The sequence below is a fragment of the Daucus carota genome, chromosome 3, assembly GCF_001625215.2.
Source record: "Daucus carota subsp. sativus chromosome 3, DH1 v3.0, whole genome shotgun sequence".
NCBI lineage: Eukaryota > Viridiplantae > Streptophyta > Magnoliopsida > Apiales > Apiaceae > Daucus > Daucus carota.
In genome coordinates, this window is record NC_030383.2 from 60,058,646 (window position 1) to 60,073,433 (window position 14,788).

At 35.2% G+C, this 14,788-nt stretch overlaps 1 protein-coding gene across 1 annotated transcript; it reads left to right on the forward strand.

The window, feature by feature from the left end:
- The first annotated feature begins 512 nt into the window (after positions 1-512).
- On the forward strand, positions 513-14,426 carry LOC108215182 (uncharacterized). Its single transcript, XM_017387565.2, has 19 exons — positions 513-1,041; positions 3,226-3,357; positions 3,772-3,843; positions 4,621-4,691; positions 4,809-4,908; positions 4,993-5,091; positions 5,837-5,963; positions 6,793-6,926; positions 7,019-7,078; positions 7,375-7,610; positions 8,300-8,729; positions 9,542-9,865; positions 9,992-10,594; positions 10,705-10,878; positions 11,856-12,086; positions 12,174-12,457; positions 12,964-13,215; positions 13,522-13,644; positions 13,974-14,426. The coding sequence occupies exons 1-19, from the start codon at positions 895-897 to the stop codon at positions 14,101-14,103; spliced, it is 3,729 nt and encodes a 1,242-aa protein (XP_017243054.1). The 5' UTR covers positions 513-894; the 3' UTR covers positions 14,104-14,426.
- The last annotated feature ends 362 nt before the right edge of the window (positions 14,427-14,788 follow it).

The window sequence follows — 14,788 nt, forward strand, 5'->3', positions numbered from 1 at the left end:
AAGGGGAAGTAAGCTGTTATGTGAACGATTGTTATGCTTTACTTTTTTACTTTGTCTTGCTCACGTAAGTCATGGCATTCTTTCACACTGACACGCCCCCTTCCTTTTTATTTTAAAAATAATTCTTTAAAGTATTTTCAAAAAAGCAGCACAATTTTCACATTTTATGCAAAATTTAAACGTAACTACTCCCTCTTTCCCCTTTTATATGTCTATTTTTATTTTAAAAAGTCAAATTGACCAATTTTTGACTAAACATTATGAAATATCTATTCATTATTTTTATAAAAAGTAATTTTCACCAGATTCCATATTACAATTAGAAAATCAAAGACCTGTTACCAAGCCAAAAAAGGAAGAAATTAGGTACAACCAAAGCCTACCCTATTTAATAACTCTTGTTTTTTCATCCTAACAACCAAACTCAATATTAAACTAAACCAAACTCAATATTAAACTAAAAACCGCTTGTTTCATGCGAACATTTGTTAATAGTTTAGGCAAGAATTAAGGCATTTACTAGCTTCAAACATCATGTGGCAAACTTACAAAGAGGATGAACTAAGACACACGGTTTTCACGTTTGCTTGCCCCGTCATCTTCCGCCAGCCACTCAGCTATAACTATAAATCCTCTCATCTCATTCTTTACTTACTGTCCCTCAGTCATTTCACAATCCACATACATATCAAGATAGATACAAACATAGCAACTAACTAATAGCATAGAGACAAAGCTTACATCAGAATTCACCTTGTGGAAGAAGAATACTCTCGTTTATCCGAACAAACGTAAATTTGTTAGTCGTGTTCATCTTGACTAGAATTCCTTGTTCCCGTGGTGCCTGTCTTTTTCGAGACCGGCATTGAGAAATTTTGGTTATTTGATACTTTCATGATGTCGGAGGAGCCAGAGCTTGTAATTAAGCAGAGGGATGGATCGGTGCTTGGAAAGAAGACAATTCTGAAGAGTGACCATTTTCCGGGGTGCCATAACAAACGGTTGTCTCCTCACATTGACGGTGCCCCCAATTTCCGGCAGGTAGTATTTTCTGTGTTGCTTGAGTTTTTTAATTGTGCAAGTTTTTTTTTATATTAGTAACTTTTTGAATATTTATTTAGTTCATTTATTAATGTGCAGATGAAATTTAAGTTAATTTAAGCCTCTCGTTTGTTTTTCTATGATTATGGTTACTTTTAATTGATTAACCTGCAACCTTGCCATGTGTTTGCCTGACCACAACCTGATTGTCGCAGGAGATTTTTTCTGACATTCTGGAAATGTGACTATCACATTCTGATCTTTGGTTCTCAATTTCTAAGTGACCAAATGTATATATTTAAACTTTAAAAATTATTAGAGATACATGTAGTATTTATGTCTAATTGTAATTTGTATTAATTTTGAAAAGTTTTTCTGCGGTATAAATTTATTACTTTATAATTTATATTTCAAATATAAGTGATGGGACATGAATAAATTGGTTTTAAAAAATTAATTTAAATTGATACTTATAACTTTTTGTGGCAAAAAAGATGTAACTTTTATAATATGAAGATGCTGGATATTGGATATATGGTCTGAAATAAGCATTTGATACTGAAATATGAAAATTTTGTTATATGTATTATTTTCCAAAAACCAAAAGTTATGTATAGATATTTGTGTTTTATGGATTAGTTTAGTGAGTTCAGCCTAGTACTAATTGGATGCTGTGATGTTTTGCAATGCTTAGTAAGTTGAAATATTTGCGGCACTTCAAATACTGCAATTAGTACTTCATGTAAGATACACAATTGAACTGAACCCTACTTATTCCCCAAAGTTATTTATAGATAGATGTGTTTTATGTATTGTTTTACTTATTCCCTGAAGTTATTTAATCATCAAGTTTTAGGATGTTATAACACATTATCCCCCAAACTAGTGAATTATCTAACCAGGGAGCTTTGGTGCAATGTATCCACAATGAAAGGTCTTATTAAAATCTAGCTAGTAGTGGGAGCTTCGGTGCAATTTATTCACAATGAAAGGTCTTGTTTAATCCTAGCTAGTAGCGGACACCCTGTTGGAAAGTTATACGCGCGATCCTGCTTTTGAAGTTAATCAATGTCTACGTACAGTATTTAAGGAAAAAGTTGGAAAAGGGTAAGCGTTGGCTTCGAGAAAACTTGGGCCAATTGCTTAGCCGCCATGTCCCTGGATTATACTTGTGCCTTAGGCCTTTGTGGCTAGGCTTCTAGGGCAATGACCCTTCTAGGTGGTCCTTCAAAGGGAACGAAACCTAGTTCACTCAGATTTCCTGTACACCAAGAATTATGTATAACATGATTTTCTATAAATGAAAGCATACGTAAGCTTGATCCAGCTGGGAGCTTCACTCACCTCCCAGACTTGGTTAAGTTTGCGGGCTCGATAAAAACATGGACCCATTAAGGTAGGATATATTTAACACCCACGTCGGTAAGATAAGTTATATGGATAAGTCTATAACTAAGGTGTACCAAAGTCGGTAACTGTTTTTTGTGGTTGGTTGTTGAACAATCCGGTATGTGTTAAATTGTGGCTTGGACTTGGGTGTCTCATTGTTATCAAAGTCTGATCTAACCGAAAGTGTGGTGGCACTGCTGGGAGATATGTCAGTTTTTTCGTAGGTTTGGCATGGGAGTCAACCTAATTAGGTGTGGCTTTTGTAACATCTGACATCTGTAAGATAAGTAAGGCTGAATCCGTTTATAAATATGGTGGGTTTTCGATGGTCCGGGTATTTCTGGTTGCGGGCTCGACACGTTATGTGAGGAACGTTATCTATTTAAAGCAAATTGATTATCTGTTGAAAGAATTACGTAATTTAGTTGTCTCACATTTTACATCGTGTGGTTCATGGATCTACTTTTTATTTACTAGTAGGTACTTTCATTATGCATTTTGGTATCCGAATATCTTCAGATGATGAAGAGATCATAAGCATGAAGAATGGCACAGAGTCCTTCAATGTTTTGAGTTTCTTTACAGCAATAAGCCGTAATGCCGATTCTGATAATATTAAACTTATTCAGTTGGCACTCATAAAAGAATTTGTGGTTTGTTGCATTAGGTCCATTTGTTGATTTTAGTGATCTATAATAAATTTTGAGTTAAGAGGCATCTGCTGGGTTCTAGCCTCACATATTGAAGTCCTCTGTTTATAACTAATTCGCTGCTTATTTGTCCCTGACTTAATAGGCTGAGTCACTGCATGTTTACGGTGTTGCAATTCCAACCACCATTGGAATCCAAAATCTTCTTGACCATATTGGGGCTCATATAAGTGGAAAGAAAACAAAAGTTCTCTGGATAAATCTTCGTGAGGAACCGGTATGTTCGATTACTTGTTTATGAAATTATTATCAAGAAGCATATTCTCGTCATATTTATAGACAAGGCACTCACATGGGGAATATTATAACACAGCGTCTACTATTATTTGCAAATCCTAATCAGAACGACCTCAGTTTTACAGTTGCAAATGTTTAACCTTTAGGACAACAATTCACTCTAAAAGTTGACGTTTTATCGTTCTGTCCAAGTTTCATGATACCATTCACTCTGACAGTTCATGCTAATATCCCTTTCGTAATATTGTCCTAGAATTATTGATGACTTTATTTTGGAATTTGGACAACCTCAAATATAGCAGGCGACTATGTTCTTATCATATTATTATTTTAAGAAGATTCTTCTTATCCGTTACATTGATTCTCCTTATGTGTATTTTTCTCCTCTTGACAGGTGGTATATATTAATGGTCGCCCCTTTGTATTACGTGATGTAGAAAGGCCCTTCTCCAATTTAGAACATACGGTGTGTTACTTCAATTTAAACTCCTTATTCTGGTGGTTAAACTATTATGTGATGCTAACTACTACTACTACAGAATGATTCTTTAAAACCTGGATGCTTTTGTAATTTTTATTTCTTAGATTTTAGTTCGAGTTGTCCCATGTCATCAGCCCTGGTCATTTGATAGGTAACCCTGTATAGAGCATCATTGATGCGAGTATCCTGGATTTCTTTAAGCAAGTATCCGATAGCATAGTTTTTTCTGGGAAGTGCTGGCGTCGAAATAAAGCGTGCTTTTAAATTCTTTACTTATCAATGACGTGGTTAAAGAAAGGAACAAAAATTATTAAATACACAATGTGGTTTAATTTGGAAATATATGATTTTTGACCTATTTTGAGTTATAGAAGACAAATGTGTAGGGCTTCGTTAATTATTAGGCATCGATCTATTGTCAGTTATTTTTGTTGCTTGCGGCGCATTACTTCATGACTATAACCAACTCTATGCATCATGCCTTTGGGCATCTTCAACTAAATTTTCTTCTTTATCTTCTCTGATCTTTCATCCGGACTAGTCTGCATCATCTAATATATTGATTTATCAACTTGGTATTTCAGTCATCCATTTTTGTGCTACTTAACCAATGGGTTATGTTGTAAGATATGTATACATATATTTATGTTAATGTATCTCTATCTTGCATGCCTTGACATTGGGGATGCCATTACTATATATCTAGAATCAAGATAATGGAATTCTGATTTTTTATATTAACTTAAATTTCATATCTGGTAGGGTATTAACAGGTTGAGGCTTGAACAAATGGAGGATCGTCTGAGAGAAGATATCCTGCAAGAAGCGTCAAGGTTTTTAAAAGTGAACTCTTCTTGTGTCTTTTTTTCATTGGATGGTCTAATTTTGTTGGTTGCTTTATTTGACGGTCATTGTTTTTTGGTCTATATATTCCAATTTAAATTGAATAGATATGGAAATAAGATCCTTGTAACTGATGAGCTACCAGATGGTCAAATGGTAGATCAGTGGGAGCCAGTGACACAAGAATCTGTGATTACGCCGTTGGAGGTATAATTATACTTTTTATATCCTAAAAATAAGAATGATATTATCACAGTTCATGAATGACCAATAGTAACTTCCGTGATGTAGGTCTATTTGGAACTTCAGAACAGAAGCTACTTGGTTGATTATGACCGTGTTCCTATAACAGATGAAAAATCGCCAAAGGAGCAAGATTTTGATATTCTGGTGAGTTCCTTTATTTTTAAGCTCGAAATTATATGTCACTAAATTCAGTTCTAATTTTTTTTTTGCCCAAACCCTTAATCCATCGATTTATTTGAGAAGTGATGTTATGTATGTAAGGACAATTGGGAAAATGATATTATTGATGGGTGACATTGATACTAATCTTGGAGTACAACAGTGAATGATTCATTTTGCTACTTTATTATCTATATTAATGCAATTTAAATACTCCCTCTGTCCCATTTTAACTGATGTTTGACTTTTTAACACGTATATTGAGGTGTAAAAAAACAATATCTACACTCAATAAAAAAATTCCATTCTTATATCAAATAAAAGTTTAGAACCTAAACTTTTATTTGATATAATTTTTATGAAGAATAATTATGTTTAGATGTGATTTTTTTAACACATTAAAATGCGTGTAAAAAAGTCAAAAGCAGTTAAAATGAGACGGAGGGAGTAAATACTTGGTAAGAGATTAGGACATAATTTCTAAATCTGAGTATACTTTTGCATGTCTGTTTATGGCTGATGGAATCCATTTCTGCTTCGGCTTCGGGCTTAAACGCTTTAACAACTATGATTGAAATCCTCAATAGATGTTAGGACTGATTGTGGAAAAACAAGCAAAAAACGTCTTTTAATTGTCTTCATGATGCAATTATGGGATATATTCTTGTAGATTGTGTTCCAAATATTTTAACATCACCTTATTCTGATTCTTTTGACATTGTAATATTAGGTCCACAGAATTTTACAAGCTGATGTAGAGACAAGGATAATTTTTAACTGCCAAATGGGGCGTGGCCGAACCACAACTGGAATGGTGATAGCTACATTGATCTATTTTAATCGGATAGGATCTTTTGGTAAAAAATTCTTTTCTAACTTCCTCTATTTGATCACATGTTTTTAATATGATATCATTTTCATGCGCTTGCTTTGATTCGAATCATAATTCATACACACTCTTTAAGGGTTGTTTTAGTAGTTAATAATTGTTCTGGAAATTCGCACAGATGACCTGATTTTTTGAATATTGTGATTATGTTTTGTATATCGAGAGATGTTCTTCCAAGAAGTTGCATATTTGTGACTGATCCTGGGAGGAGAAAGTGTTGCCGAAGCCCTTAGCAGGAGCATATACTTTAGTGGTCCTAGCCTTTTAAAACCTATTCTCCGTAGTACTTAGCACTCTCATAGTCTTGTTAGAAATATGTATGAAACTTGGTTTCAGATAACGCAACTGGAATAAGTCATGTTGAGAAAATAGTAAATGATAGTGACCATATTCTTAAGGGGGCACTATTTCAGTTACGTCTATCTTAAAATTTAGACAGACATATGGTTTCCTCTTTTTTTCCTCTGAGACACTCCACCAATAAATATTGATTAGCTAACATGAATTTTTGTTTAAAATTTATTATTTAGCTAACCAACCTTGGATAATATCAATCATCTAAAATAATCACAAAATCCAGCCCCAAGATAGATTATGATGATGAACAAATATCTTTTCACCCGTAATCAATTAAAATTTATGCGGTCTATTAAGCACTAAGATTGCTGGTCTCAAATTTTGCACAGGAATCTTCCTTGTCAAATTTTATGTATTCACTGCCTGTGTGCTATAAGATCTACAACTCCAACTAAAAACTAGTTACTCTTTATAACCCTGAGAGTCACGTTGGTTTTTAGGTATTCTGAGGACAAGCTCACTTGGAACAATTTCTGACAGTGCCTCTAGTGCTGCTGACAATATGCCGAACTCAGAGGAGGCAGTGTCTAGAGGAGAATATACAGTAATTAGAAGTTTGATACGGGTTTTGGAGGTAGTTTTAAGGAGTTCACCTTGTCTGCTTTTAGTTCAGAATAATATAAAATAGAAACCACTTCTAATATTTATACTGGTTTCTGATCTCAGGGTGGTGTTGAAGGAAAAAGGCTAGTGGACAAAGTAATTGACAAATGCTCCTCTATGCAGGTATTCCTTTTGATTTTTTTCATCTCGGATATACTAAAGGTCTTTTTTGATTCTCATTCAAGTTGCCCTTTATTATTCTGTTGGAGGTTATTTTCTGAGAAAGGTGGTCATGCTAATATTTCTTCTTCCCAGTTTTCACTTGTGAGCCTTTTGTTTTAGAAGAGAGATTTTGTTCACTGGTTCTTATTAGGTTCTGCAGTTTCATATGATAATATTCTCTCTTTTTTTTTTTGCAAAAAAAAAAACATGATAACAGTATTAACTGTTGAAAATATTTTGTTTGAATTGCCTTGCAGAACTTGCGTGAATCTATTGCTACCTATCGCAACAGTGTTTTGCGTCAATCTGATGAGATGAAGAGGGCGGCACACTTGTCCTTTTTTGTGGAGTACTTGGAAAGATATTATTACCTTATATGCTTTTCTGTATATCTCCATACTGAGAGAGTAGCAATCAATTCTGGGTCCTCCAATCACTGCAGCTTTTACGATTGGATGAAATCAAGGCCAGAACTATATACCATTATACAAAGGTAAGCAACAGAGTCTATTTGTTTATCAAAGATGTTATTCTATCCCATCCTGAAATCGAGGTGACTTGATAATGTTGCACTATATATGCACATTTCTGTGTCAACATACTATTGTTTATAAATCTGGATCCTTCATGTCAATACTGGACATTTTACCCTCTTGTAGTTGAGTCTGAAATATAAGGCCACCAGACAACTTGTTTGAAATCATCCAAGGGAGCTTAAGGAAATTGTACCTGTTCTAATTTATGCCTTGTTAATGGTTCTAATGTAATGCAACTTAAGTTGCAATGATATCGTGTGTGCTTAAACATTTTTCTGACAGTAATCGGTCTGTGATCATCCATAAGATCAAACGGAAAGCTTCTACTCCACTTAGATACCGATACCTAAAATATTTAACTTATCTATACATGACCTAGCGCAGAATTAATGTCCACTGTTGATAAAAGAAATTAGTCACACTAATAGTCATTTATACTCATGGTGAACAATTGTGATGGATGGGTGTACAATTCGCTAATTGTGAAACATTAAATTTAAGCATCGTGTAAGTTTATATTATCTTAATCATTAGTACTCAACCGAAACATGTCATATCTGATTTGTGCGCCTGCAGTTGTCTTTAAATACACTATTTTTTTGAGCATGTATTAGTAACATTTTATCACTTATTGTTTCCTTTGCAGATTGCTAAGGAGAGACCCGATGGGGGCACTTGGTTATGCAAGAACGAAACCAACTCTTCTGAATATTCCAGAATCTGCTAAAGATCGTCCTTCTGATATGGAAACTATTGCATGCTTAAGGCAAGGGAAGGTTCTAGGAAGTCAAACAGTCCTTAAAAGTGATCACTGTCCTGGTTGTCAACGTCCTTCTTTGCCAGAAAGAGTAGAGGGTGCCCCTAACTTTAGAGAAATTCCTGGTTTCCCAGTTTATGGTGTTGCAAATCCAACGGTTGATGGCATTATATCTGTTATCCATAGAATAGGTAGCTCTAAAGGCGGCCGCCCAGTTTTCTGGCATAATATGAGGGAAGAACCTGTAATCTACATTAACGGGAAACCCTTTGTTCTCCGTGAGGTTGAAAGACCATACAAAAACATGCTTGAGTACCGGGTATGCATTTCATATTTTACAAAACTATAATTTATTAAAGTCAGGGTATCATATGAACTATACACACACACATATATATTATGTTTGTGCACATGTTAAAATCTTTCAGTTAGAAATGGTGGAACTAGTATTGGTCAGCAGTTTCTGGAAGGGAATCTTCTTTAATTAGTTAGAAGACATTAAGATGAGGCAACATATTGTTTAATATATTCATCAGAAGTACTTGTATAAAATTACAATTGGGGCATCTCCAATCCAACACCATAACACTAAGATAATGCAAGTTTTGGTGTAAAACCTACTCCAATCCAACACTCTAATGGTGTAAGAATTACACCAATTGGATAGTGTTCTTTCAGTGCAAGTGTTACACCAAATTTGTCCCTTTTCAAAATTCCAAGTATTCCCTCCATGTCAAGAAAACAAAATTGTTCTCACCATGTCCCATTTATATCCGATTACATTGAAAATGTTAGATAAATATGTCTTGTTACAGACAAAAGATTTTAATATGTGTATTATGTAGTGTAAATGGGTTGGAGTTGGTTTTGTGGATAGTGTAACTTTTACACTATAATAGTGTAATTTTAGACTATTTTGGTGTTATGGATTGGAGATGGTCTTTCTTTATTCCTTTTTTTTTGTGACGTTTGGCTGTTTAAACCAGATAACACAATTACATCAAGTCTTGCATTTTGCTATTAAGCCATCTTTCTTAAGTGCTCATATACCATACTGGCTTCTTTGTTTATTAAGTTTGATTTTCTTCTACTCAGTCATACGCAATTAGCTGATAGTAGGATATCTTATAGGGAATCGATCGTGATAGAGTGGAACGAATGGAAGCTCGATTAAAGGATGATATTCTGCGAGAAGCTAACCGCTACCATGGTGCTATAATGGTTATTCATGAAGATGATGACGGAAAAATATTTGATGAATGGGAACCTGTGAGCTCTGAAGCAGTTAAAACCCCACTTGAGGTCTTCAGAGGCTTGGAGACTAACGGTTTTCCAGTCAAATATGCTAGGGTGCCTATCACTGATGGTAAAGCTCCACGGAGTTCTGATTTTGACACCTTGGCCATAAATATAGCATCTGCTTGCAAAAACACAGCTTTTGTTTTTAATTGTCAGGTGAAACTTCGAATTGGCTACACACTTGCAATACATATGTAATGTCAAATTAGGTTTATATAATTGGCAATTGTGATGAATGCTACATTTTACATTACTCCACTTATGCTAGTTAAGTATCTACAGATGGGTTGCGGGAGGACAACCACTGGTACTGTTATTGCTTGCCTTCTGAAGCTTCGTATTGATTATGGGAGACCTGTCAAAATGCTGCTCGATGATTATTTACACAAAGAGGAGGATGGTGATTTATCAAGTGGTGAAGAAGTGGAAGATCATTGTCAAGAGTCTCTCTCTAGTCCTGTAAAAGGAAGACCTGACAAAAAATCAAGTCATACTTTTGGGATAAATGACATCTTACTATTGTGGAAGATTACAACTTTGTTTGAAAACGGAGTTAAATGCAGGGAGGCCTTAGATGCTATCATTGATAGATGTTCAGCTCTGCAGAACATACGTCAAGCAGTTCTGCAATACAGAAAGATATTCAATCAACAGCAGGATGAGCCGAGGGAAAGGAGAGTAGCACTGAACCGTGGTGCAGAATACCTTGAGCGTTACTTTCGCCTGATTGCTTTTGCAGCATATCTTGGCAGTGAAGCATTTGATGGGTTCCACGAACAAGGAGGATCTAAAATGACATTTAAGAACTGGCTAAATCAGAAACCGGAAGTTCAAGCAATGAAATGGTCGATCAGATTGCAACCTGGACGATTTTTTACAGTCCCCGTATGTCTTTCATATTATTTTGTTTTCTGCCATCAATATTTAAGGGTTAGAGGCAGTCGTTTCACTCTGACTTGCTCCTTTACTGCATAATTAATTTTTTTCGGTTTCAGGAAAATCTCAGAACACCACATGAATTTCAGCATGGTGATGCAGTTATGGAGGCCATTGTAAAGGATCGGTGTGGTTCAGTTTTGGGCAAAGGGTCTATACTCAAGATGTACTTCTTTCCTGGTCAAAGAACCTCTAGCTGTATACAAATTCGTGGCGCCCCTCATGTCTTCAAGGTAAGCAGAAATGATATTTATTGCCAAAAGAGTGCATCCAATCTCTTACTCTCTATCAGACCATGAAGCAGACTATTAATTATTCTGTTGATAAACAGATACTTATATTAATAGCTAATTACAGCACATGAAATCAAAACTGAGAGACAAAATCTTTTGACTTAATTTTTCATGTTCTTAACTACTGGTCTATTTGCTGTAATACCCGTACCCCAATCTCACACATCAAAATAGATCGGTTTAGTTATTCTGTACAAGGCTCGTTTTTGTACTACTGGTCGCTTGTATTTCCACTGTACAAGGCTCGTGTTTATACTAGTGGGTGGTCGCTTGTATTTCCACTGCTAGCCCTTAAGTAGTTTACTTGAGGTTGAGGGTCCGAGCCTTAATAGAGGAATCGTGTGCATGAGTATTTAAATTCCTGCATTTGACCACATCATATATAATATCAACCATAAAAACTTTGTAAGTGATGTGGTGGGCCAAGATAATACTACTGAAACTATTAAGCTTTATAAGGTGTAATTTTCAAAGTTATGAATTTTAGTCCCGGATCTTCAAAGTTCCTGGTTCTGAACAGATATATATTTCCTGGGAATGACCAGGCCGATATGATTTTTTTATTCCTTTTGACTTTCTATGCATAGGTTTCCTGAAAGGAAAATTATGGCGAGACAAGTGAAACAAAACGACTCACTCAAATTAACACATCTTCTAGCCATAGTAGAGTTAAACACCACTAATTTGGGCAGGACAAAATATTGAAACTATTCCAATTCGTAAAGTCTAGAGAGGACTCGGTAAAACGTGCTTGTACATGTAAATATAATAGAGTTACGTTTTTTTAATTTTAGTTTTGAAGATTTACTTATTCATTGAAGTGAAAGTAGTTCTCAATATGCTTTAGATACAGTAATGGCATAATATTTGATACATTTGGTGATTACATGAATCGTAAAATCTTTCATTTCCTTCAGGTAGATGGATATCCACTGTACAGTATGGCAACTCCAACAATTGCTGGTGCAAAGGAGATGTTGTCTTACTTGGGTGCCAAGCCCGGTGTGAAAGGGAGTAATGTAGAAAGAGTAATTATAACTGACTTAAGAGAAGAAGCAATCGTTTTCATTAATGGCACACCATTTGTCCTGAGAGAACTGAACAAACCGGTGGATACACTGAAGCATGTGGGAATCACTGGTCCAGCGGTCTGTAATTATTATATCTTACTATCCATTTTAATCACTCCTTCAATCTGGACCAGTAGTTTAAAATCTTTTCTATTCGAATTGTAGGTGGAACATATGGAGGCCAGACTGAAAGAAGACATAATATTTGAGGTCAGAAAGTCCGGTGGGCGTATGCTTCTACACCGTGAAGAATTTAATCCGGCACTAAATCAAGTCAGCATTATAGGGTATTGGGAAAAAATCTTCGTTGATGACGTGAAGACACCTAGCGAGGTGTATGCTTCTTTGAAAAAGGATGGGTTTAATATAACATATAGAAGAATCCCATTGACCAGAGAAAGAGAAGCTTTAACATCTGATGTTGATGCAGTGCAGTACTGCGTAGATTAGTAAGTGTATCGTAAATCTACGTATGGAAAAAAATGTTTGTTAATCTATCTGCAAGCTCTCTACGGGACGGGTAGCTACAATCTCTTCGAATACATTAGCATAAGAACAACATGCATTGTTTTTTCACTGTCTTTTATCTCAGATGCATTTCATAATTAGTTTAGAAAGACTCTTGGATAGATATAAAGGTCTAATGCTTAAAATACAAATATTGCAGAAGTTTCTTATCAGTTATAAATAAAGTCAGAAGCCGAAGTCTAATAATAAAGTTCGACTTGTTCTTTGGGTTCTGGAAGTTATGATTAACTTTCATTATGCCTTTAGTGGGATAGACAAGCCACGGACAAACCTAGAGACTTTGTATCACATAATTTCCTATATCACTTGTGGGACAGAAATGTGAATATTCAACGATTTATAAAGTATATTATATCTTACATTTACATTCAGTCTTGAAGAGAGAATCCTTTTAAATTCTCAATTCTAATATTTTCCTTTTTTACAGTTCTGCTGGATCATACCTGTTCGTTTCTCATACGGGTTTTGGTGGGGTTGCCTATGCAATGGCCATAATATGCATAAGGCTAGAAGCAGAAGGCAAGTTAGCACAGAATATCCCCAGATCACCTGTGGGAATTTCACATCTATCAACTGAGGATGCCCGCAGAATGGGCGATTATCGGGACATCTTGAGTGTTATCAGAGTTCTGATTCGCGGTCCTGAAAGCAAAACGGACGTCGATGCTGTTATTGAGAGGTATGTTACATAATCTGACTGAGTGAGGATTTGTCTAATCTGGATGAGTGAGGATTTGTCACCTAACCTTCCACATTAATGTCACAAATAAAAGACGCCTTACTAGATGGTAATTTCAAATAGGTAATTAATATGATTCAGGATTATTTCCATAAATATTGTGTAACGTATCTTGATGCTAAGTAGGTTAGTATGAAAAGAACTTTTAATAACCACGCTGAAACTTGAACCTGTGTAAAAAGAAGGGACCTCCCTTTTTGCTTCTATTTTTTAAGATGGTTTCTCTGTATTTGTTCCTCTATACAGGTGTTCAGGTGCTGGGCATTTGCGTGATGATATTCTTTCCTATAGCAAACAACTTGAAAAGTTACCAGTCAGTGATGATGAACACCGCGCTTACTTAATGGATGTGGGCATTAAAGCGTTAAGGTTAGATATGTTTTCCAGTTCCTGCAAATTTTTTTAACCGTCTTACAATTTTATCGAGCTAGTGATTTTACATCATATTCCTTTAATTAATATACTACTATATGTCAGTGTCATTCCCATTGTGTCTGCATCATTTTATTTGATTAATGCTAACTAAGGTGGTGAAACTGCAGAAGTTTGCACCGTTACATTTATATTTGACATCTTGTTTGTTCAGGAAAAGTTTTATGCTATTCATATGCATTATGCATGGCAGATTCTGAATCGGCTGTTTGGCTTGCACGAGGAAAGAACATAACATTTTTCTCTTCTTTTACCTCGTTTTGCAGACGCTACTTTTACCTTATTACCTTCAGATCCTATCTTTTCTGCACTTCAGCTGCTGAGACGAGCTTCACCGCGTGGATGGATGCAAGGCCAGAACTCGGGCATCTTTGTAGTAACCTTAAACTTGTGTAGATGCCGTAGAAATGATATATGTACAGCTTCATAGGATTTACTTTCCTTTGTATGAGCAAAGAGGTTACCCTCAAGTAAAGAAATGTTAGTCTAGCTAGTGTACAAATAGTAAAGCTTGCCCTCTCTTATAGATTCTAAAGCATAGAGTTGTAACTATGTGTATATACACATAAAAAAGGCTGCTTGACATGGTGCATGAAAGATGAAAGTTGTCTAGTGAAAGAATTAGTAGATTATTAGAATTTTTTTTAAATTCTCCTCTGTGTAAGGGTAATTGTATATGCGATTGCGAATATAGATGACTTTTGGTGTGTTTGGGAGTCCCCAGTTGGCATTGGTACTTGGTGCCACATATTTGATGAAAATGGTCTAGATATCAATGTCGGAGAATATAGTCATGATTATATCACTTTGCATGTTTATTCCTTTTTCTTTCTAAACGTTACATGATCCAATATTTTACAATCCTAAATTTTTTTCATGCAGTGTTTTACTCCTAAAATGCCAAATTATATTACGTTTTGTAGGTTTTTCAAACTAAAATATAACACGATATAGTGTTTTCTTTTAAAAATCAAAACAATGGATTATGTCTTAATAAATGGTATTTTAGATCATTTATCTTAATTCTCTTATTTTTGACATTATCCGTGAGTTTTGCTTAATATAAACCTTTTCTTGTTGA

Coding starts and splice junctions, on each gene's coding strand:
- LOC108215182 (XM_017387565.2), top strand. CDS start 895: ATGATGTCGGAGGAGCCAGAGCTTGTAATTAAGCAGAGGGATGGATCG. Junction 9,866..9,991: donor CTTTTGTTTTTAATTGTCAG/GTGAAACTTCGA, acceptor AAGTATCTACAG/ATGGGTTGCGGGAGGACAAC. Junction 13,645..13,973: donor GTGGGCATTAAAGCGTTAAG/GTTAGATATGTT, acceptor CTCGTTTTGCAG/ACGCTACTTTTACCTTATTA.